The sequence below is a fragment of the Thalia democratica genome, chromosome 4 (genome assembly GCF_965202585.1).
Source record: "Thalia democratica chromosome 4, ktThaDemo2.hap1.1, whole genome shotgun sequence".
NCBI lineage: Eukaryota > Metazoa > Chordata > Thaliacea > Salpida > Salpidae > Thalia > Thalia democratica.
In genome coordinates this window covers 49316096-49342271 of record NC_139168.1, presented here as the reverse complement: position 1 = coordinate 49342271, position 26176 = coordinate 49316096, and the positions used below count along the sequence as shown (strand labels likewise).

The window sequence follows — 26176 nt, the reverse complement described above, 5'->3', positions numbered from 1 at the left end:
CACTAACTTATTTGGGAACACAATTTAAACAAGAGAAAATATTTGATTAGATCTAAAACAACTGAATCCGGCCCGCGGGCCGTAGTTTGCTGACCCCTGAGCCTACACAGTAGACATAAAAAAAAATTGAACTATAATTTATAACCTTAAAAATTTGTTCTGTCCACTAACTTAGTATTTATTAAAAGCGAAAACCTTACAAAAATTTATCTTGCCTATTTAAGTTAATTTCAAACGTTAACTATATAATTTATTATGTTTAATTTATCAAAGAATTTTAAAGTTCATTACATAACACATAAATAAATAGATATGAAATTTATCTAGTTCTTAAATGATTCTGTTGATTGGGTTGTATAAAGAAACTTTGAGATGGCATCTTTATCTCTCTTCCACCATTTAGTACGATCTCCGATCATTTCAAGCGCTTGTTGAACTGCCCTCTCTGCGCCTGGTGCTTCGTGGTTGCTATAAAACTCCTGTGTGGTTGTTTCATAAATTTATCGTAACCATTTTACTGGTGCGAAAGTGAAACAATTGCTACATTGAACTAATATAAACACGAAACAACCAAACTCAATTTTTTAGTCGTTTTTACATCCAATATATTTCACTATTCTTAGGCAGGAATTTACTGTTTAGCATTATTATAATATAATATTATAGATGTTTAAATTAAGATAAAAGTAATTAACGTGATAAGAAAAAAACACGTAATAAAAGTGCACGGCTAGTTAATTATAGTAAAAAGAATCATAATCAAAAAACAAAATTAATTAAGTAAACATTTTTTTTATTAAATAAAAACATTTAAATGGATGTAAATAGGATGTAAACAAACCTTTACATCGTTTAAGACGTCTTCACCTACTAACGCATCTGTCGTGTACTGTTTAAAAAAAACAATGCTAAGAAAATTTATTATTTTCAGATTTTCATAGAGTTTCAGTACTCATTCATAAAAACAACTTTATGCTAACATATAAACTTCATCTAATAAGTTTTATAAATTTGACCGAAACCAACTTGTACAAATCTGCTCATTAGGAAACATCCTTTGTACTTATCTAGAAACACCTGATAGTTATTTTTAGCATACTTCCAAACCCAATTCTGTACTTGATTACTCGCAGAAGACAAGTAAGCGATTGCATGACATCTAATGTTGTCTCTCAAATTGTCCTAAAAAGAGTATTTAATAGTTAATAACACTTGAATTTTTTTTTATTATTTTACGTGCATATGAGGTAGGTATAAAAACATTTTCCAATCGTTTAATTGGCAAGAAACAAATGTTTACTGAGTTTTCAACAATTATCAATTGATATATTAAAAAACTTCTTAATTGTTTAAAATAAACTATAATGTTTTGTGTTGAAAAACTAAAATAACTTTATAGTTAGATTTGAAACAATATTAAACTAAATAATATTTGCATATCACAATAGTTAATAATAGTGAATAGTTTTGATGTTAAAGAAAGCAATTTAAATATATTTAAGTTTGCAACTCACTATATTCCGGGAAACTTTAATATGATGTGAATTAATATATAAGAACTAGGGAAACATATTTATAAAACTAAAATGCAGATGTGCTCTATTTTAGTTAAAACAGGGTTGCCAAATGTTTTTGGCAAATTTTCTCCAAGTTTTCAAAATTTTTTAAATGTTTTTAAAAGTACACATTTTTGGGTCTATTTTTACTTTAAACTTAAGTTTAAGGTAAGAAACTGTATTAAGTAGTATTTAAAAAATTAAAAAGATATTCTTAAGCTACTTTAAATGATTTAAAAAAAAAAACTGATGATGGCAAAAAAGTTGTATTTATATAATAGATTTTTTGAGTGAAATCGCAATTTTACTACTTACATGATAAAATTGTTCAAAATTCCAGGTTTTCCCAGGTTTTTTTCAAAATTTCTCAAATTCCAGGTTTTTTAGCCATTAAATTCCAGGTTTTCCAGGCAACCCTATTTAAAAAAAATAATAATAATACTTAAATATATTTTATGAGGACACAATTTATATAATTAAAACATTTACTATATCTTAAGTAAACTGGCAATAAATAAAAACCTAATTTTGTTCTAGAAACTTTTAAATACTTAACCAATTAAAATAAATACACAATGAAATGCGTATTATCTAATTTACTTTTTTTTCGTTAACCACAAAATTCTAACTTATGTGCAATCAAAAATATTAAATAGTTTATTATTTACTACATTTTAATGTTTTAAATATCGCTACACAGCATATCATAAAAAAAATTAAACTCAAGAACTAAAAAAATATTTATGGAAGAGATGATTTCTTAAACTTATCATTCAGATATAATACACACAACTTTAATTTTATAAAACAGTAATACCAATGTTTTAGTTTAAACCTAAAATTTATAAACTTATTAACTACTTTACGAGTTTGAAGTAAACATAATTTTCAACTTTTTTTTTAGGTTAGGGTTAGTCAATAAATAATTATTTTTAATTTTTTAACTTTCACGTTAATTCAATAAATAAAAGTGGCACAAGAAGGCGCCAGTGAAACTAGTTGTTTTGTTGTATGTATATTTAGTAGATTAAGTAAACAAATAACCAACCAGACACATTCAAGTATTTACAAATTGAAAGTAGTATGTACTAACTATACAAAAAAAAATAAAATTAATTTATACGTTTTAAATATTGAGAATATAATAATTAAATTCACAGAGAGCTACATATTGAAGGAGCCAGTAAAAATAAAATTTAAACAAATTTTATTGAGTTTATTTTAATACTTTATAAATTTTTCATAAAACGATGTAAATAATGAAATATTTGTAAAGTAATAAACTCAATAAAACATTTGTTTAAACTTTACTTGTTTACTATTTTAAATAGTCTTATCATTGTTATACTTAAAGAATACTGCAGAATTATTTAGCTGAGTTTTAACATGCAATATAAAGTTGTCATTAGATTTTCATCTATAAAATGTGAAAATTATTAAAAAGGAAAATAGTCGTACAAGCAAACTGTAAGCAAAACTTTTGAACATCAAAAAGCTAAACTAACTGATAGTATATATTTCATAATCATATCGAAAACTTCTTTGTTTGGGCAACCTTTGAAACCCATCATAATTCTGGTTCTTTCCTGGTCAGATTCTGCTTTTTCGTAAAGCTGCAATTATAGTAAAAATATTAAAAGATTTCTAGAAAAAATAAAGCTCAAGTCATATATAAGTTTTACTGCACATGGATTTAAAACTTCTATTTTTCATATAAAAATACAAGTAAATAAAACCTTGAATAAGTTTTGGCATCCTTCGACTTCTTTATACTTGACATACTTAGCAAACACTGCTGTTTCTAAATCAACTGGAATTTTTTTCTTTCCTTCCAACTAGAATATTATTTGTAACAAATTTATAAAATTAAAACTTAATAATAACAAGCATTATACTCTGTATTGTTGTATGTATAATTAAACAAAACATAAGACATTTGATTTAAACTTGTACAACATGAATTTGTAGAAGCACATAAATCTTTAGAAAGAAAGGAAACACTTTAAATATCGAAAATACACAGAGCTTAACCTTGATAGTACATTATAATCTCACATAAAATGTACTTAAAACATAATTTAAAAAACAAACATGGTCAAGAAACTTTTTACAGCATTCTTCATCAATATGTTTTCCACTTTGAAATGATAAAGCAAGTCCCCTAAACATTGGAGTCATGTGATCTGATATCAATATTAAATAAATTTAATTAACTGTAGATAACTGCAAAACTCAACTATCAAAAGTACAACCTTCGTTACTACTTGCTTCCCAACCCAGTTTTTCCCAAACGTTGGTGAAGAGTGATCTTGAATATTGCGAAAATTTTTCACAAATTTCATCATTGTGCCACAGCACATGCTTGATCATTGTAAGACCTGTCGCAATTTCCTTCAACACCGAGTAAGACATCTCGTTTTTGAAGTGTTTCAAAGCATTTAGATATTCAGAAACTGAAAGTTGACCCGAGGAAGCCTAAACAGTATAAATTGAAGCTATTATAATCTGCAACATTATAACGTTTATAGTTGAAGACGACTAAAAAAGTGTATAAAATTGATGGTTTAAAATAAAACAAAAGATTTAAAAAAGTTAAACAGGAGTCAATATGCAACTTATTATTAGGTATGCATAAACAAAGTTTCAATTTAAATCGTTTTTTATTTGATGAAAGAAACTTTTTAAATGAAAATCATAGTCGTAATTGAAGCAAAAGACAACCCAGAGGTTTTGATTAAATGTTTGTACTATCACACTGTACAACATAATAAAAAAAATTTTTACTGAAATAATTGATTTATAAGAAAATTTATTAAGCTTGGGTAATAAAATTAACTACAATTTTTTCTACCTTTTCAATATATTGACAGTCGTGTATTGAAATAACGCCTAACTGCACCGAAATGCCAATAAGCTTTAGATCAGTCAACAAAACATTTACACATAAACAAAACAGACCATAGCAAACAAGTCATTGACAACGTTCAGCCGGTCTATCATATCAAGCTGGTTATTTTCAACTGCACCCATTAGCCTTTCAAGCAGTTCATTGGAGTAGTTAATGCGGTAGAATCCTTTAAGACCTGGATTAAACTTCACCCAACTATAAATAAATTTATAATTAAAAGAAAAAGTTTTTTTAGTCAGCTTTATTTTACAAAACACAACAATTTATTTTTTAATAAATTTTTGTAGCTTTAACTTTTATTTTAAAATAAATCATTTTTGAATCGTTCTAGATATATAAGACAAAACATTTTATTAAAATTGATAAAAACAACTATTAATTAATAACTTAACAGGGACGTAGCTGTAAAGTTATTTAAAAGCTCACCTATCTAAATTTGCATCAAAATGAACACAAAAGTTCGTATTTTTGATAAAACCAAGTTACTTAGCCCTAATTAATGTAATTATATTTTGAAGGAATCTTGAAATTTTTGCTATGTCATAAAAAAATCTAATTTTTTAGTACCTTAGTGTAAAATAAAAACACTTAATGCATCTAAAACAATTAAATAATCATATAATACCTAACAAATAAAACTTACAATTTTTACATATTAAGCCATATAGATATAAGTATTTTACTTATAACAAAAATTTAATTATAATAATTTTCGTCGAAATTTTTGAAAAATTAATAATCAATGTCGTTAATTCAAGCAAAATTTTTATGCGATTTAGACTAAATTGAAATAGTTTTCACCAACTTGATTAGGTACCAATTTAGCTTAAATAAATAATTTATCAATTTAAATCAAATCTTATAAAATAAACATAAAAATTATGATCCAACTGTGAAAATAAAAATTCTTAGAGAAGTCCTATCAGCAAAAATTATGTTTATAAACATATTTTGTTGTAAGAATTATGAAAGAGGTAAAACCTAAGCAAAATAATGAAAAATCAAGTATCTAAAAATCTAACAATTAGTAGTCTAAGCCCACCACAAAACAGAGTATTATTGATAATATCACAGTTTTTTTTGTAAAAATTACTCTAAATTTAAACTGTTGTGTTTTTTTTTACATTAGTTTTTAGAATTGTTATATAATTTAGTTGGACTTTTTAAATCTTATTGATTTCACAAAATTCTTTGAATTTATTGAGAACTAAAATGAATTTTGGTACAAACATACAAAATAAGACCAATTTGTAAAATCAAGTAAGACTTTCTTATTGCCTAAGAAGTACCTTGTTTTATATATATAACTTAAACAAAATTTAACTAAAATATGGTAATAAATGCAACAACTTTTTGATAAAACTTGAAAGACTATATAATAATAACATTACAAAAAACTGTTTAAACTCCAAGTTGAATGATTCTTTTTTAAGCATCAAGTTCGATGTGCTTTTCTTATTTTTTAAATCTTAAGACATAAACAGATTTTCATAACCTTTTTAGCATAATTTGTAACAACTTTTCTAACATTAACATAATTGCTCAAGCAATCACTCTGTATCTAAAATTTTTTCATCTTTTATTTTCTTTATACAAGTCAGTAAATTTTGTTTTCTATTTATACATTATTACTACTAGTAATTAAAGATTTTTTAAATCATAAAAACAGAATTAAATTTTTTTTGATAAAGTCCTATTAGTTCACAATTATTTTAGATTAACTGTATTTATATGATGAGGTCTCGCTGAATAGTAACTCTTCAGGCATAAAATAGCTGATAAGAAACACACAGCGATGATATAAAAATAAGAGAAGAAAATTAGTTTTGTATCATTAACAATATATATACTTTTTTATTTTTATATTGTCGCTGTGTATTGCTTATCAGCTTTTTTTCGTCTGAATAGCTGTTACAATTACGTTATCACATTGACAAAGTTTTTAAAAATAGTTGTTTATATTGTATCTTAGGAATTGATAACTCTACTTTTATATAAAACAGTCGGTTTTATTTTTTAACAACTACCTTTACTATATATGCTAAACAGCTAATAAAAACTTTTATTTTCTTGAACTATCTTTTCTTACTAAACTAAGTATAAATGCATATTAAAGCTAAAAATCAAATTCTATCTGAACTTAATATTTAAAGCTTTTTTTTTACAAAAAATATACGTTTCTGAAACGCAAGGCAGATACTAAATCAAAATAATATTACTCAACTAAAACTAACCCTTCTTGTGACACGTTTTCGATTTTAAATTCCAAAGACTCATTAGACATAATTGATACTTCACTCCATGAGCTTTTGCTTGAGGTAATATACTGAAGTGGAATGTTCCACAACATAGTGTTTTTATCATCTGTATTAAAAAGTATAAATTCTTTTTTGAAAAAATGCTTGAAATTCGTTCAAAAGATTGTGTTCAAGAATACACTGCTAACTTAAATTACTATCAATTTCGTTTATTTTAAGATCAAAAGTTTTTTTTTTGATTGTATATTTAATGCTTGTTTATTGGATGTTAATATAAGAAAACTATTTTAAAATTTAACAATTTATCACTTGTATTAGCTTTTCCAGAAAATTTTTTTTGCGTGAGGTGTAAAGTTATGCAGTCATTTTCAAAACTTTTTATTTCAACATTTAGTTGAGGAAAACCCATTTGTTTAGTCCATGAAGACATTACCTAAAATAATATTTACAATATTATCATTAATTAAATTAATTTGAAGTTATCTTTAATATAAACTAAAACATTATTTCTTAAGTTTATACATTAACAATAAAAAAAAAATTTTTAATCAACAAACTTTATCAACTGGCAACCCGCTTTCATTGCTAAGTGCTTCCCAAAGATCTTCGGTAAATGTGTTTTTATAAGAATGTTTTTTTAAATACTTCTGCAGCCCAGTTTGAAAAAACTTTTCACCTAAAATTTGTCGTAAATTGTTTTAATATAGTTTATTTTAGAATTTTATAAAAACAAAAACTTTGAGTGAACTTGTTTTTTAATGTGTTTATGAAGTTAACATGGAGCAGTAATTCTTATTATTTTTAAAAACTAGTAATATTTAAAAGAGTCAATTTAATCATTTTTGTAACAGATCTTGAATGAACTTTAATTTAATGTAAAATAATTTTTATGTATTAAGAAATTAATAAATAAGTAGTGTAATAACCACAACTAAATATTTATAATGAGCATTTAATTTGTAATTTCTTTACATTGTTCTCCAATATAAATTCTATAAATCTGCATTTTCTGAGAAGAATTAAGTATTAATCAAAAACTTTAAGCTTCTTACATTTTTGATCAAATTTACTTTTTGAAAAGTTAGAAAAAATATTGTAAAAGAAACTGTATTATGCATACGCATATTAAAAAAAAAGTTAACAAAATAGTTTTAAATTTTTTTTGTAAAACTATGAGATGCCCTGTAAGAATTCTAGTGCTATTAAATATCTGTTTCATAAAAAACTAGAAAATTTTCATTTACCTCATAAACAGAAGTTATACACAGGGTTGCCAAATATTTTTGGCAAATTTTCTCCAGGTTTTCAAAGTTTCTTCCAGGTTTTTAAAATTACATGTTTTAGGGTGTATCTTTAGTTTAAAATTAAGTTTAAAGTGAAAAGTTGCGTTAAATAGTATAACGACATTGAAAAGATATGTTTAAACTTTTTTTTTAAAGTGTTTTTTTATAAAAAAAATTTGATGGGGACAATTTATTTTTATCTAGAGTCTAGACCAGGGTTTCCCAAAGTGGGCGAAATCGCCCCCCTGGGGGCGATTTTAGTATTTTGGGGGGCGATAATTAGTAAGGGGGCGAAAGGGTGGGCGATAACTAGTAAGGGGGCGAAAAGGGGGCGATTTTAAAATTTTGGGTTGTCATAAGATTTTTACTTTTTTTCTTGCTATTTTACTATTTTTAGCTTGATATTAATTATTTGACCCTGAGGTAAAACTTAAACAAAAAAGTTTATTTTATTTATGAAAAAAAAAAAAGAAAAAAAACCTTGTGCTTATGACTCCTACTTTATAGTAAATATTATATTTTCATTTGTATATTTCCATATTTAACAATTACATATATCATAGACGATTGGAATCCCTCTCACTATTTTATAACCTGACATATATGTTATTTGGGGTTATAAATTGTTTGTAAAAATCTATGTTATTTATTACTAACTATCACCTCATGATATTTCCAGTTGCTTTTTGAAAAGTCACTAAGTTAGACTAAGAAATAAAACTATACAGGGTTGCCAATTTACCTAGAAACCTGGAAAAACCTAGAATTTGACAATTTAAGCAAAAAAAAACCTGGAAAAAATCTGGAATTTTTAACAATTTTAATATATTAAGTAGTAAAATTTAGATTTGACACATAAAAGCTATCATATAGATAAAAGTATGGATCCCTTCGAGGCAAATACTTTTGAAGTATACGACTTACAGGAAACCTTCTCAGACTTACAAACTGACCTTGAACTTAAAGTAAATTCTTCCAAAAAACGATATGAAAGCTTTTGGACTCAACAAAAACTAAGGCAAAAGTATCCAATCATTTTAGTGGAATTTAGATTGTTGTTTATAGCTTTTCCTTCTAGCTATGTTGTTGAGAAAGCTTTCAGTTCAGTTATCAACATCTTGAGCAAAAGGTCTATTCTAGATATTTATAAAGGAGGTGACTTAAGGCTCTATTTTACTTATTAAGAATCAGATTAGAAAAACTTGCAAGCAGTCATATTCCTCATCCTTCACATTATATTAGACTTCAGTAGCAGACATTATTTTATGAAAGTTTTTTAATTTTATTTGATCTTTTGAATTATTTCTTATTTAACCTGGTTTGTATTGTATTTAAGTAGTCTTTTTATAATAACAACTTTATTAAGCTATTTATTCTACAACAGGTTTGCATAATGCCTAATAAATATTATTTACGGTAGACTTCCTCTTGAGTTCGCACTTTTTACCCAAAAACAAGTGCAAATTTATATTTTCTTAAATTTAACTAAAGTAAAGTCTATTACTAACTAAATATTAATAAAAGAAAATATATATAATATTTAATAGCTTATATAGATCTTTTTTTTTTTTAATGAAAGTTTGTTTTATGTTTTAGTGGATTTCATGTTTATTCATAACATCATTGCGTATAACATATTGAAATTTGTCATTTTGTAAAATAAAATATGGTAATAAATTTCTTAGATTTTTTTCAAAGTGCGAACTCAAGCGGTTTATTAAATGGTTTATGTTTTAAAGATTTTAATAATTTTATTTTGACCTGGTTAATTTTGTAGTTGATGTTCGTTGTTTTACATTACACTAAAAGTTTTTATAGCATAATGATTAAAATATTTGTTTGAAAGACCTTTATTTGACAGGTTTTTGTTATTACTAGTTTAATCTGTGTACAACTTATATCACTATAAAACTATTATCTGATTGTAATATTTTGACAACCATTAAAGTTTTTATTTCTAAAAAGATTTTTTTGGTTTTAAAAGAGTATAAATTTGAGGTTTCTATTTGAAATGACTTCTACTTTTTCATTTAAAAGTTTCAAAAACACAATTTTATTTTCTAACTTGATTTATTATTGTTCAAAAGTTTATTATAATATAAGGAGTTTTAAACTATTAATACAAGCTTTTTGTATTAATAAAACTTTTTGTTTTATCTGAATTCAATATATATTAGCAATTAGAATATACTTAGTTTATTTTAGTACTTCAACACTAGCTTTTAGTTTTTCACTATTTTCCTCTGTAAAATTATTGTAGGCTAATAGCTAGAAAAAAAAAACTTTCTAAACAGAAATAAATAAGCCATCAAAAAGACTGCTACAGTTACAAAACAAAACTTAAACCTAGTTAAAAGTTTTTTTTAATTGATTACTTTCTGTTCACAGAATTAACTGTGAAACATTGGAATTTTTTTTGAATTTAAATAAAGAAAAAAAATTGTTAGAATTAAGGTTTAGTTCCCTAAAGATTATTCCAAGTCAAATGCTATTTCATGGTATTCTACTACAAAACAAATAGTTTAAAAAGTTAGAAATTAAATTTTTAACTTTACAACTAACTTGCTTACAATATATCTTAGCATTGAAATTAGTAAATTTACTGCATTAACTGAAGCTGTTGATGAAACCACTTTTCATGTGAGATAATCAACCAGTCAGTCAAACTTCCTTTAACTAGATCAGATATAATATTTTAATATATATTTTATTATGTGTAAAATAAACTGTTAATTCTTTTATAGTTTTTTAATCTCTGGTATAGATACTTTAAAAAAGCCTATTTATAAAGTAATTTAAGTATTTTGTGCGGCTTAAATAAGTTACTTAGTATTAACTTCTAACTGTCCGAAATTTCTTATATGAGATATTATTAAAATGTCAGGTTTAAGTTAAGATTTCAGGTGGGTAGTGACGGCTCAGATCCAGTCGCAGATCCAGTCGAATTTCGACCCGCTAAGTAAATTGAAAACTACTTGTGCAAAACAAATAAAATTTAGTTTTTGATATCTAATATTTTGATATACGCTTTTATTTCGTTTTCAGTTCACAAAAGTATTTCGTAGATCACAATAATACTAAATCATTTTATTACAATTTTGCTCGAGTTTTTTAATTTTCTTATTTGTAATTTTTCTAAATCATGCAGCCCGCAATTACATTTTCTAACGAGTTGAAAATAGAAAATATTTTTTAGTAAATATGAATTGCTGACTACAAAAGTTGTCCACCACTGACCTAAAAGTTTCAATAGTTTCAGAACAGATCATATTTAAACAGGATTGATTACAGATTACTCAAGGCTTTTTAATAATTAAGTATTTTAATACACTTTACTGGGCTTCTAAGAAAAAAACTGTAAATTATTTTCTTAAGCCCTGTAAACTACTTTGAACACAAAAGTGCGTGCATAAGAAGTACAAGACTAAATTACATTTCGAACACAACTTTTTTTAGCTCAAAAGTTTGTACTCAAAAGAAAAACTACTTTGTAAAATCGTGGGGGGCGATTTTTTTTTTAAGTTAATGAAAAGGGGGCGATTTAGTAAATGAGTTTGGGAAACCCTGGTCTAGACAATAGATTTTTTGTGTTAAATCGAAACTTTACTTTTTAAAATGTAAAAGTTGTCTTAAATTCCAGGTTTTTGGCAACCCTTTATACATGTCATAAATAGTAAGTAGCATTCAATATATCATAGTTTAAACAAAAGAGCAGCTTTACTTTTTTTATATATAATTTACTTACAGTAAATATTTATTTTTCATAAAGGTAGGTCTATATAACTCAAATAAAATTTAGATTAACAAACTTTAATTTTTATTTTTTCAAAAATATTGTTTTATTCAATAGCTGATTCAAAAACTACTATAAAAAGAACTAAACTTTCATAAAAAATTCGAAACAGTACAAACTTAAAAACAATTTAATGTGTTTTTTAAGACTTTAGTACGACTTTATAGTTGTTATAAGCTTTAATTGTGTTTAGTTATCATAAAATTTTGAAATTATTCAAATTTATAGACACTATAATGTATGTTTTAAGAGTTAAGTACGAATTTATAGTGGTTATAAAATTTAATACACTGTATGCTAATATAACTTATTTCTAACAGTTATTAATCAGAAAGTAATTAAACTATTTATATAGCAAAAGTAGAACATTTACTTAAAACTTTTTTTTTTGATTAAAATGATGATTATGTTATATTTTTATTTAAAATTAGAACGTTATTGAATAAAGACTTCTAGTGAAATAAAATAAACACTTGTATTTTATTTACAATTATCTAAGTAAAAGTATACTCTAATTGAATTTATTTATATCTATTCTATAGAAAACACATTAAAGGTAGCGTTTTTTTCTTTTAGATTACCAAGAAACTTTACTTAAAGATTTAAAGCCCGAGTCTTTTAAACTTTAAATAGAATTAGCTTCTAAGGTAAGACAGTTTTAAACAAAAAGTTTATTTTTAATTTACATATAGTACCCTAAAACTACAGTAATCTTTCTATTTCTAGGTACGCTTTCCGTTGAGTTTTAAGATTAAAAGTTAAGTTTAAAGACCAGCTCATGACATTTGTGAACTAGCGTTTTTTGGACTTTTTTTAGTGCGTACTCAAGAAGAAGACTATTGTAGTATGTAATCAAGTTCAAAACTAAAACTTTGTAAGGTTTTTTTCTCAAGTTTAGGTTGCTTTAAAAATAAACAATATATAAATTCTGTTTAAAACTAGGGTTCTTTAACTTTCCGTTTACAAATATATGATTTGAAAGAAGTAAAAACTTACTTTATTTTAAAAACTTATTTTTGTCTCAATACTATTTAAAATAATAAAAATATTTTAAGTTATTTTATATTGAATATAAACTTAAACAGCTGAAACATTTTTTTTATTAATTTTAGATAAATAAAAATACTGTAATCTATACTAACTTTTTAATTTATAGAATATAATGAACATAAATTTTTCTCTTGTTTTTAAATTGAATTTTAATTTAGTTGACTTCAAAAATTCCGTTTAAGTAACAGGGTTGCCACTCGTTTGTTCAAAAAATTTTCCAAGTTTTCCAAATTTCTTCCAGGTTTTTATAAGTACACATTTTTGGTCTATTTTTAGTTTAAAGTTAAGTTTAAGGTATGCAACTGTGTTAAATAGTATAAAAACATTGAAAATATACTCTAAAGCTACTTTAAATCATTTTCAGTAAAAAAAAAATTTCATGTATAAGATAGACTTTTCAAGTCAAATAGAAATTTTATTACTGTACATGTGAGAATTGTTAAAATTCCAGGTTTTTTTTTGTGATTTTTGTTCAAAACTCCAGGTTTCCAGGTAAAGTGGCAACCCTGAATTAAGAAGAAAGAATTAAATTTACAAACTAGTGTTAGCCATATCGTAGAAAACCTAACTGATAATTGCGCTTAATGACAAAAACTAGAAGTCAAAACTAAACTATACAGCATTACAACACAAGAGAAAAATATTAAATAATAATACTAAATAAATATTAGTTACAAAAAAATTAATCTGAACTTTTTAAATAAACTAGTCCAGTTATTCACAGAACAATTTTAGACTAACTTAACTTGGTTATTTTTATTTAAAAATTAAAACTACACTAAATAAATAAACGAAAATTAATACTTTTATGAAGAGAGATGTTACAAAATTTGCTACCAACCTAAATACATTAAATCAAAACTTTTATTAATCTAAAAACTGCACAGTTAAAACAAAAAAAAAATTACCAATCCAGTTATTTAGCATTCTGATTGTAGATGAGCCTTTACAGTAAGATATAAGATCAAAAATTTCATCAACTTCGCTGGGATGGTTGATTGGCACTTCAATGGGATGACTACTGTCTAAAGAATCCAAGTCTAATGCTCTGTTTTAATATTTTTAATAATTTGAAACGTTTTCAAACAAAATTTAATTATTTTAGTTTGATAAAATATATTTTTTTAGTGGTTTGAGAAAATATACATTATAAAAAAATAAATTAAGTGTAAATAAGATTAATTTAATAGACTAAAAAACTTTTTTTTTGAAATTTCATCTTAACGAAATACTTTTTTATTGCTTTAATTTAACAGTAGTTTGAATAAACAACTATATGAGATACTAGCTAGTTACTTTAAAAAACAAAAATATCACAAAAAACTTACCTAATTATGACATCATTTATATAAGTTTCCCAGATATTGTAACTAGGACAACAATGGTCAGTACTAAGATACTGCATGAAATTCGCAAAACCTTCATTCAGCCACAAATGCGTCCACCATTCCTTGAGAATTCATTTATTTTTTAAAAAACAATACAGTAAGGTGTAAAACTATTTTAAACAAAACACAAATCGAGATATGTTGTTATATAGTTATGTGGCTAATTATAGTGTTAATATGTGTACTTCACAGTTAGTTCATTGTTAAAAATAAAAGTAAGTAGAGTTTATTAACCTATTTTATGTAGGCAAAAATATATCGATTATACTGTTTCTTTATTTTTTCTTGTTCATAATACCTTATACTTTTAGTTGTGTGATTGTTATTATACTAATCTGTAGTTTTATTAAATGTTAATTATATATTTCTAAGTAAATTTAGTTAGTTTTATTTGTTGCTAATTGTTTTTTTCTTTTATTACTCTTTTGATTATTTTATGATTACTATTTTACTATATAAGTTTGAAAAATTTTAACTCTTATTAGCTTTGAACTCTCTTGATGAGAATTGCTCGAAATATATTATGTTGGATAGTGTGTCTTGATTATTGTGTAATTTTAAATGGCTAACTCGAGGATGAGAGTATCACACCCAAAGTGAATCAGGTGATAATGTTTAAAACCTAAACAAGGTAGTGCATGTACAATCTTTTAACTCGTCCAGTCACGCAGCAATTCCAAATTCACCCCACTGACTCTTACATAGGGAACTATTCAAGTTTAAATCAAGTATAAGCACTGGAAAAGTAGAAATTTAGTTATTTGAATTTGTGTAAGACAAGCTAGGTGATCTTATGCCTGCTAACTATCCTTAACTAATGGCATAGTCCAAAATCTATGCTGCGAGATTTATGAAATCAGCTATTTCAATTGAAGTCGCCATTGGGTGTAAAAAGAGCAAAGCTTGTTTCAGATTTATGACAAACCTTTTACATCATTTGCCTATCGTAGTAATTTTTAAATTCTAAATGTACATGTAAAAAAGTTAGGGGAGTTGCAATCACATTATATCCGTATCTGTTGACTGTTACAAAATCAGAGCGGTTCTCTTCCGATAAATTAGGATAGGAGCGAAGTGATGGCAAAGACTCACACAAAGAAATAGAAAGTTTCGGAACTAAACCAGTATTGATTTGAAAACGTTCCATGGTAGCTATTAAAGTCTATCAAGCTACATTAAAGAAATATCAATATTTTGAATCCAAAACGATGTTTACGGACATTCAAAACATACCACTAATGTTGGTAACCTATTTCGATTCAAGTTAAAGAACAATGCCCTCTTGTTCCAATGGGTCAACGAAAAGCAGTATGCAACTTGCTTTATGTCATTATAAGGGAATTAAAAGTCACAAGAATTAAGTTTGAAATAATCGGTAAAAGAAATACTCAAAGGTAAAGACTGGTTGATTTTGTAAAATTGCCTATTTCTATTATACGTTTGTTTACTTTTCAAAGTAAAAATTATAGTTGATTTTTTAGTTTAATTCACTTTATTTTAATCCTTTATCAAAGAGGTATTTTGTTTTTGTAGTTCTTAAAGAAAAAAAAAAACACTTTTTTCTTAATCTCTCTGAACAAATAATTTTTGCTAAGTATAAGCTAGAGGAATGTACAGTTATGTAAAATGTACGTGTATTGCACTTAGCAGACCATTTATTTAGCATTATAAAACTAGATACAAACAAACATTCTTTCTTTATATACCTTATTATACAGTTAAATTTATTTTAATATACCATACTATATGCTTAAGTAATCTTAAATTAAAAATACACCAAGAAACAAATTAAAAACAACCTACCATAGTAACAAGATTACCAAACCACATATGGGCAAGTTCATGACAAACAACCATCGCCACCCTGTTATAATTGGATTTGGCAGAAGTTTCAGAATCGATCAACAATGCTGTTTCCCTGACAAAAATAAGAAATAAATTGTCTGTAAAACTGATAGAACTTCTTAATTTTCTTAAAAATATCCATGAGTATAAAAGGGAAAGTAGGGGACACGATTCAAATTTTGACAATTTAAACTATATCTTAAATACTTACTAGTTATTGTGAATTATCTCTTTTAACAAATATATTTTCAACTTTTTAATTATCATAATCTTATTACTTTAGAAGAATTTCAGCCTTTTTTCAAATTTAAATTATGATACAGTATAACTAAAAGAAGTTTTAAAACTTACTAAAATATGGCTTTTTTAGTAGTTAAGACTTTTTTATTGAAAAAACTTATGTTTTAGAAAAAAAACTTATCATTATAAATTTTTTAGCTAGACCTTCTAAAACTTTTTTTTAATTTTTGAATTTAATTTTACTTTTGGAGATCTTGCCCTAAAATTGAATTTTCATGTTACCAGTTAAGTGAATACTCTCTGTTTTCAAAAACTAATTTTTTACACTAATTTGATAGCTACTACACAAAGATTAGAGCTTAACAATACTTAAGGGAGATATTGAAGAAAAAAAAAAAAAAAAAAGAGAGGATTAAACAGGTTCCTCTGGGAAATTGGAAATTAAAAAGGGAAAAACTGTACATATTTCAAAATTTATTTTCTTGTACCGTTTTTATTTTAAATGAATTATTTAATCTTAATAGTATTTTAATGAATAAAAAAGTTTAAATTTCAATATAATGTTTTATTTAATTTCTTAATGAACATTTCCCGGAAATTTAAGGTCAATGTTAGAAAAACTTTTTTTTTTAATACAAAAAAAAAATGATAAAAACGTTGCTTTCTGAATATTTCCTCAAAAACATTTTTTAGAAAACTGACTACTAACTTTGAAGGCTAATAGAATTATTTTTGAGAAATGAATTTCAAGTTTATGCATTTTGTCAATTTTTTCAAAAACAATTGCTTAAGCCTTAAATTCTCAGTCATTGACTTAATGTACATAAAATGTATTAAAATATATTCATTTATCTTTAAATAAAATTTTATAATATTTGTTTTTAATGAAAAACAAACTTACTTGTTTACACTAGAATAAAATTACTTTTAAAATAGATATCACATAAAAAAGCTTAATGTTTATTATAACCTTATAATTAAACTTCTAAACCTGTAAGTTACTAGTCCCCAATTTTCCATGGCTCCTGCAGAAAAATCTGCAATGGCAATCAAATCTAGTTTGTCTAAAGGATAAGGAATTTTGAAGTATTCAGTAAAAAAGTCTAAAGCTTTTTTAGCCACCTCAAGTGAAAATTCTCCCTAAGTTTTATATATTAGTATTGATACAAATATTCTTATTTATATTAATTGAAAATGACAGAAAATATTTAGGACTGCATTACTTGTTTAGTTTTTCCTAGAGGAGTGTAAGTTCTGATTTTCACTCCATGATTAGAAGCACCCTCAATATAGTCATACTCACCTACAAAGTTTTTTGATAAAAATAAAGTTTTTATAGTTGTTATTATTATTATAAAATTTATATCAACAAATTTCTTTAAAACAGCTTATAAATACGTAAAAAATTAACTAACCAACTACAAAAGCAAGCAAGTAAGTTGACATTATAGGAGTCTTTGCATACGTGTAAGTCGTTTTGCCTGAAGTTTTATCTTCATCTTGTCTTATCACTCCCTTTTAAAAAAGTTTAAAAAAATTTAATATCTTTAACTTAATTCTCCGCACAGGCTAATTCTAAAAATTAAGAATCTATGGTAATTAAACGCAAGTCCATCTAAATAAGGGTTTTACAAAACTGGTGTATTAAGTCGCCAACTTGGCAGAGTTTAAAAAATTTTCGCTTCTGAACGAAACTTGCTTAAGATTATATATATAACTAATTAGTTATCTGTTCATTTATCGAGTTATAATTTCAAGAAGGTTAGTTAAAATAAACAGTTTAATTTTACTTAATTTACATATGTCAAGTTTTAATCGTAGTTAATGTCAAGTTTTTAAAGATCCATTTTAATCTATTTCAAAATATCATTTGTTAAAATATTTCTATGTCATTTAAATTAATTTCGTTAAATCCTTAACTATTTATGCATGTTTGACATATGACAGTTACAACTGTTCTACTTAACGTTTTAAATCCCTCTATGACACTTAAAATAACATAAAATTCAAATAAAATAATTTGAATAAAAGGTAAATAATGTTTGAAGAAAAACTATCGACTTTTTAACTCAACTAAGACATGGGTTTTTGATTCCAAAAAGATCATTAATTTTACTCTGATCAATAGCTTATTTGAAAAATGTAAAACCATTATATTTGTGTGTGGTAATAAAAGTACATATGTAATGTTATCTATAAGCAAATATCAGTATAAGCATGTAACTTACTAAAATCATAAAAGTCTCTTTAAATAATCAAATATCATAGTGGGTTACAAGGCTACCTTTTTTAAATTAGTACAAGCCCAAACACATTAAAACCACCAACTTATATTATAAAAATATATAGTTATGCAACAACAGATAAAAGTAATTAAATATTTTCACAAATCGCTTCAGATAAAAATATGTACAAACATGTATGTGCATTTAAAACTACATGCATATGAAGGACTTTTATTTTTTTTATTGAATAGAATAAATCAACAAGTACCAAATAGTTTACTTAAAAAATTAGAAATGCAAATCAAAAGAGCGAAAATGGTCATTTGAATAATAACTGCACAGTACATCATTTATTGGACAACATTTAGCTGATATTCTAAAAGAGCTGTAAGCTTAATAGGTTTTCGATATTAGCTATTAGTGAATTGATTATCATTTAAAAACTCTAGAAGAAGTTAATATTCTTTTCTTTAAACTAGACTTGTGTAAATAGAAGAAATTTGTTTATACAATCGTTTTGTTTTAAAATTTTTATTGTTTTGTGTTGCATAAATCATAACACTTTAACATAATTAACATATTTAACATATCAATCCTCTGCCTTCAAATTAGAAAGTTTTAGTTTATTATCTAAAAAATTTTGCGTAATATTTAATTTGTTTTCTACTTATTTTTTAATTATGATTATGATTTTTTCTTACTTAAATATTTATAATACTCATATTGTGTACTAATAGAAACACTAATGAGTAGTGGTGAAAATATTTATGTTACATTAAATTTTTTTAGATTGTATTTTATTAAATAAACTATACTTATTGTACAGGGTTGCCAAATGTTTTTTAGAAATTTCCTCCAGGTTTTTAAAAGTCTATTTTTTGGGTCTATTTTTAGTTTAAAATTAAGTTTAGGTAAGAAATTGTATTAAATAATATAAAAATATTGAAAAGATACTGTAAAGTTACTTTAAATGTGTTTTTTGATAAAAAAATATTTGATGATGAAAAAAAAATAATGTACATGATAGATTTTTTGTAACAAATCGAATTTTTACTACTGAACATGTTAAAATAGTTAAAAAATCGAGGTTTTTCCAGGTTGTTTAGCCTAAATTTTCAAATTCCAGGTTTTTCCAGGTTTAAGTTTTTTGGCAGCCCTGTATTGTACTTTTATACAAGTTTAATTTTAAATAAATTGTAAATAGGAGCAGCAAAAGTTTTTTAATAAACGTAGTCTATATTGCAGGAACAAACCATGTTTGAAAGAGCTACCATATGGCTTGGCACAACAAGAGAGCAATCAAAAGTGGCCTTTATTGCAGGTTCATCCCAGCATGGAAAACATCTCCGAGCATCAGTAGGCTCAAACTGTGTACATGCAAAGTATTTAGTGACACCATTTCTCACTGATCTGTAATTGTTTTTGTTTTATTTAAACATCATTGGATTGCTAAACATATTTTTTCTAAAAGATTGCAAGCTCTTAGAGAAAGAAACAATTCTAATTATGACTTTTGTTCAGTGCTGATTCACCTTTAAATTTTTTTTTTTTACGTTTCATTACAAACTAAATATGTAGAGCAGGGTTTCCCAACTCATTTTCATAATATAAACGCTTCTTTAACAGAAAATTTAAAAACTATTGCCTATTCTTGAACAAAGTTCTCATGAAATGTATCTAAGCACTTCTTTTCAGACCGTTAGTAGCCATGGCTCCCCTTTTTGGCTTATTGCCTCCTTACTTGGTAATATTACCAATTTTGGTCAATAAATAGAATAAGTTGGTTTTATACTACTAAAACTCTATAATTCCTAGAAATTTTAAAACTGCCCTCTTATTAATATTGCCCCCTTACTTACTAAAAACGCAAAAATTGGGAAAAATTGCCTCCTTCTAGTAACCCTGGTCTATGCATTGCACATTAACTGAAAATTTCAGTTTAAGAAATGATATGAGCTAAATATAATGTATGAATAAAATAAAAACATTTAATACTATAGACAAACTAAATATATTCAAAGTAACAATAAATAAAATAAATTTATTGTTTTAATTAATTGCTAAATAGTTATGTAACTTACTTAGTTCTGTAGAATCCTTTCATTTTGTCATTGAGCTCTCCTGAAAACTGTAAACTAAGTACAGCAGATCCTACAATGGTGTGGAATGTTTATTATTTGTAAAAGTTCATAAATAAAATATGAGTTGACTTAAATAAGTACAACTTTTAATTTTGGTTAATTTTAGTTTATATTAAGGCCATAGGGGGGGTCCAACATTTTTTTTTACAAAAATTAACTTTGTCTTTAATATGAAAGCTTTAAATACAAACTACAAGCCTGTTTTTATAGAATTCAAAAAAATGATTTAACTTTTGAGGTATTTTATTTTTTATAAAAAGTTTGTAATACAAACGTATGGACCGCAAATTTTTTGGGGTCAATTTTCTCAGAAATTTAAAAATTCACTAAAAATCTATCTCCTCTTTCATTTTTCAAGCAATCTTCTTCAAATTTTCAGGAAATGTTCCTTATATTAAAAGGGAAAAAAGTTGCTTTGGAATTTTACTAATGTAAAAAAATAAAAATTTTATCAAAAAAATTAAAAAAAAAATTGTTTTTTTTTTCAAAAAAATATTATTTTTACAATTTCTTTTTTAATTCCAAAGTAACATTTTTTTGTTATTGTATAAAGATTAGACTGTGAAAGCTTAAAAAATATTGCTTGAAAAATGTAGGAGGATATAGATTTTAAATAAAATAGTCTTTTTTCGCTGTTTTAGTTTTCCCTTTCCATAGGGAATTTATTATGCAGCCCAACTTTGACTAGTCATATCTCAAAAATAATTTGAATTTTTTTAAAACAATAAAAAGCATCTTCAAGCTTAGAAAAAACTCTTTAAAATTAGATCAATTTGTAAAAAACATGGTTTACCCCCCCCCCTATGGCCTTAAAATAAAAATTTAATTAATAAACTAACTGTGTTACCTATTTACACTACTATGAACATTAAGGCCATAGGGGGGTCCAACAATTTTTTTATAAAAATTAACTTTGGCTTTAAAATGAAAGCTTTGAGTATAAACTACAAACTAGTTTTTATAGAAATCAAAAATATCATCTAACTTTTGAGATATTTTATTTTTTGTAAAAAGTTTCCAATACAAAAGAATAAAGAGCAAATTTTTAGGGGTCAATTTTCTTGGAAACTTTAAAAATCATAAAAATGTATTTCCTCCTAAATTTACAAGCATCTTCTTCAAATTCTCTTAAAATGTTACTTATGAATTTTTATAATTTTTTAAAATAAAAATTTTATGACAAAAATTAAAAAAACTTTTTTTTTTAAGTCCAAAGTAACATTTTTTTAGTTACTGTATAAAGATTAGACTGAAGTTTTAAGAAGATTGCTTGAAAAATGTAGGAGATAGATTTTAAATAAAATAGTCTTTTTTGCTTTTTTAGTTTTCCCTTCCCATAGGAGGGAACCTGTCATGCAGCCGACTTTGACAGGATATATCTCAAAAAATAATTTGAAATTTTTAAAACCATAAAAGCATCTTAAAGCTTAGAAAAAACTCTATGAAATAAAATCAACTTGTAAAAAACATGACTTTAAATACTTTTTAAGTTACTTTAAATGTGTTTTAAATATAAAAAAAATTTGATAATGACAAAAAATTTATCATACAGATAAATTTTGAGTCAAATCTAAATTTTGCTACTAAGCATATTAAAATTGTTTAAATTAAATTAAAATTGTTTTACAAAAATTTTTCTTAATTCCAGGTTTTTCCAGTTTTTTCTAGGTTTCGAGGGTTTTGGCAACCCTGTTGTATAGAATAAACAAAAAGTACAAATTCAAAAAATGTTGATGACAACTTTTTTAACAATCTTGTTAAAGTCAAAGTCTAGTTATTTCAAAAACAGCTGAAGTTTGCTAAATTCTTCATCAAGTTTAAATTAGTCTGAGTGAGTGTATATAAATGGCAAACAATTTAATTTAAAATAAATATAAACTTAAGATAGAATAGTTTGTAAATAACAACAAGGTTTTTGTAAATAAATATTTTTATGTTAGTTAGTATACATGATTTTTTTTAATGATATTTGAGATAAGTGAATGTACAAGAACAAGTCCTCTAGTTGTGGAACAAAACTTAAGGTTATAAGTTTAAAATAATTGTTAGTTTATAAAATACTAATTAGTCTTATAGTAACTTTTTAAATAATGTATATGATGAATGAAAACGTACAACATTAGTTTTTATCCACTTAAATATAAAATAAGTTACTAGGTGTTTTAAAATTATATCAAGACACTGAACTATTGAAAATAATTTATTTACAAACCTTTATCAAGTTGTTCACTGAAAGTAAGTCTAACTGTTTGATTTTTTTCATTAAATGATACATCTGTAGGACTCATAGATTTTTCTCCTACAGAAACTTTAACTGCTTTTAACTTTAGGTCAACACTATTCATCATGAATGTATTTGTTGGGTTTTTGACCTTAAATGGGAATTAAAAAAATTAATTATTATACTGAACTGACAATTTAATTCATACAAACTTGTTTTACTACATAATTGTTTTAAATAATTTTTTTAAACAAACAAACTAAATAATATTCTAGAAATTTAATTTTAATTAAGTTCTTAATTACACAACTTTTTAGCTGGTTTAAAATAAACAAAAACCTTGTTCAATTTTTTTATAAAATAATAATTTTTTTGACTAAAAGTTGAAAATAAAAACTATCAGAATATTTAGTAAATAATTGTATATAAGCTGTTTTTGTCTTACAGTACAGTTTTAAATATATATTTATCATTTTCCGGTACAGCTATTCAATGATTTAATAGATGTGTTAACACTGTTATTCTGACTAAAATATATTTAAAAAAATAATAATTTTTAGTTACTTGTCATTGCTATAAGAAATTTACCTCAATATTGACATCCAGATCACCATCAAAAGTGAAATTAATGACATCAGGAGTGATGCACATTTTGTAGTTGACAGGAACAATATCTAAGGGAAGGCGGCAAAACTTTTCCGAATCATTCAAGCTCATTTTATTTATTTTTTACAAAATATGGTGTTCTTCTTACAACTATAAGTGCATAATGTAACATAATGTGGTCAAGGTAGTTGTTAGGAGTTAATAATTTTTAACTAGTAACAATAATGCCTAAGCTGACCTGAGTAACTAAAATATAGCTTAAGAAATTTGTGTTTATAAAAAAACCTTAAGTAAATATTGCATGTCTACATAGTTGTATTTTATTATAATTATCATGTATATAACTGTAAATATTTACCAGCACATTCTATATCTACAAATTATGTAAAATATACCTTTATAAAAAGATAAAAAGCTTTAAAAATTTAAGATTCTTTAAAGTATGCAAAGTTTTATTCAGTTTAAAATGATTATAAACAAGTCTAAACCCAGAAGCAAGAAATATTAATTAAAACATTAGAAATTACAATGTATCAACAGCAATATATATTTCATCACTAAAAAAAAAGTTTGGAAGGTTAACCTAAATAGACAAAATAATTATCTTGTAATTGAAATATTGCACTATATGTACACTTTTTGCAGTTTAAAAAAATGTACCTCACTACCATTTCAGGAAAGCTACTTATTTATTATACATGAAAAATTTAATTTTGTCCCTTACAGTCAAGTACCAATGGAAATAAAAATAAACTCAATTTTTATACCATTTTGACGTTTAAACAGAAACTAAGAACTTTGACTTGTAACACAATCTAAGTAGATTTTATCAAAAAGCTAGTTCTACTAAATATCTTTTAATTTATAATATAACAAAAAAAAACATTTTAGCTAATAAATTATCTTTTTGAACTTCATACTTAAACAAGGAGTACTTTCCTTTTTTGATTTGATATGTTTAAAATATCTTAATTTACAAATTTGTTTTTTGTAAGATCATGCAAATACAATTTTGATCTAATATAAATTAAGTTATATGATTTTTTGACTTTGTAGAACAAAGATGTAATTTTTTAAGGTTTTAAGTTGTGCAAAGTTATTGCATAAAATAAAAAGTAGTTAAACTATCAGAAAGTGTAGAATATACTTAAAACAAAGTTAAAAGAAAAGTTATGTCAAATTCTTTAATGAACGACAAAAAAAAGGTCTAAAAACATGTGGTCCTAGAATCTTGTGCATCAAAAATATTTCAGTTATAGATTCGCACAACACTTGGATACCTTTTAACATCTTATCCATGACAGGTTAGTTTATTTGTGTGCAAATGCATTATAAAAACTAGAAGTTTTTTAAAAAATACTAAATTACATTTTTATTTTTAAGTATTCTATATTTACTAGTTTGTGGCTTTAACAACAACTTTATTAAACTAATCAAAGTGATAATCTTATAACTGAATAGAATACATAGAAAGATAAAGATACCAATGTCTGCTAAACACATGTCCATGAATATTGATGACACTACTGCATATTATAAAAGTGTGACAAGTTGTTTTAAATAAATAACTTTCCCTAAACTAAAATAAAATTACTACAATTTGTAATTGAGATTTAAAACTTTGCAATAAAAATATCAAAAAATTTTATAATCAAAAATAAGCAAAATCGTGACAAATTTTTGTACTTGAGGCGAAAAACTTTACATAAATTTTATTTACCAACGTTCTAGTAAAAGTTTAAATAAAAAAAGTGATAGTCTTTGTACTTAAAGTTAATAAGTTCTACAACAAAGTTTTGATAAAATATTAAAAAACTAGTATTAAAAAATGCACTTAACTTTTTTTAATTCTAAAAATAAACTAGATAAATTAATACAAAATTACTAAGTAAAAGATGTTATCAATTAAAAGTAATAATGACAAAATAATGACATAATAAAGAGTCAGGATTAAGGACAATGATAACAAATTATATAGGTTTGCCAAATCATTTACGCAAAATTTCTCCAGGTTTTCAAAATTTCTACCCAGTTTTTAAAATTACGAGTTTAAGGGTATATTTTTTGTAAAAGTTAAGGAGTTAAGTTTAAGGTAAAAAACTGTGTCAAATGGTATAACGACATTAAAAAGATATCATAAACCTTCTTCAAATAAGTGTTTTTTAATTAATCTAATTTTGATGACGATAAGTTTTTTTATTTATACAATAGAGTTTTTATGTCAAATCGAAATTTTACTACTTAACATGTAAAAGTTGTTTAAAATTTCAAGTTTTTTAGTGACTTTTGTTCAAAATTCCTAAAATTTCAAAATTTCTCAATTTTCAGGTTACAAGGATTCCAGGATTTTTTGAAACCCTAATTTTGTTTTTTTAAGTTTAATTGTAAAAATTGACGAAGGAAATTAACTTTTTTCATTGAAAACTTTTTTCCTGTAAAACAAAACAACAGCTTGGTAGTTTTAGCTTTTTATTTAGCTAGTTAATGAGTTTTAATAAGCAGTTTTACTAAACTTTATTTATTTATTTTTTTTAGTTATATTTAAAATAGTTTTTAATCATGCTTTAGTTATATTTAGGTGTATTTTATTTCTAACTTAGTTTAATTTGTGTTTAAGTTTAGTTTTTTATAAATACGTAAATGATTTTCAAACAAATTAGAA

At 24.6% G+C, this 26176-nt stretch overlaps 1 protein-coding gene across 1 annotated transcript; it reads right to left on the bottom strand.

The window, feature by feature from the left end:
• Positions 1-249: 249 nt before the first annotated feature.
• On the bottom strand, positions 250-23659 carry LOC145834382 (puromycin-sensitive aminopeptidase-like). The gene is made up of 21 exons (XM_082941799.1): positions 23497-23659; positions 22900-23059; positions 20628-20697; positions 19800-19956; positions 17737-17836; positions 17545-17624; positions 17313-17461; positions 16040-16154; positions 14177-14298; positions 13757-13896; positions 7280-7398; positions 7032-7155; positions 6699-6828; positions 4515-4659; positions 3809-4031; positions 3648-3739; positions 3293-3391; positions 3062-3169; positions 1027-1182; positions 842-889; positions 250-479 (listed from the first exon to the last, which is right to left on the bottom strand). The coding sequence occupies exons 1-21, from the start codon at positions 23623-23625 to the stop codon at positions 324-326; spliced, it is 2622 nt and encodes an 873-aa protein (XP_082797925.1). The 5' UTR covers positions 23626-23659; the 3' UTR covers positions 250-323.
• Positions 23660-26176: the final 2517 nt, after the last annotated feature.

What these genes read in the sequence shown, in the direction of transcription:
- LOC145834382 (XM_082941799.1), bottom strand. Translation starts at nt 23,625, where the DNA reads ATGAGCTTGAATGATTCGGAAAAGTTTTGCCGCCTTCCCTTAGATATT. An exon ending in TCAATGACTTGTTTGCTATG is followed by an intron (nt 4,032 to 4,514) that starts GTCTGTTTTGTT and finishes TATACTGTTTAG; the next exon opens with GCTTCCTCGGGTCAACTTTC. An exon ending in GTAAAAAGTTTCTTGACCAT is followed by an intron (nt 3,392 to 3,647) that starts GTTTGTTTTTTA and finishes ATAATATTCTAG; the next exon opens with TTGGAAGGAAAGAAAAAAAT.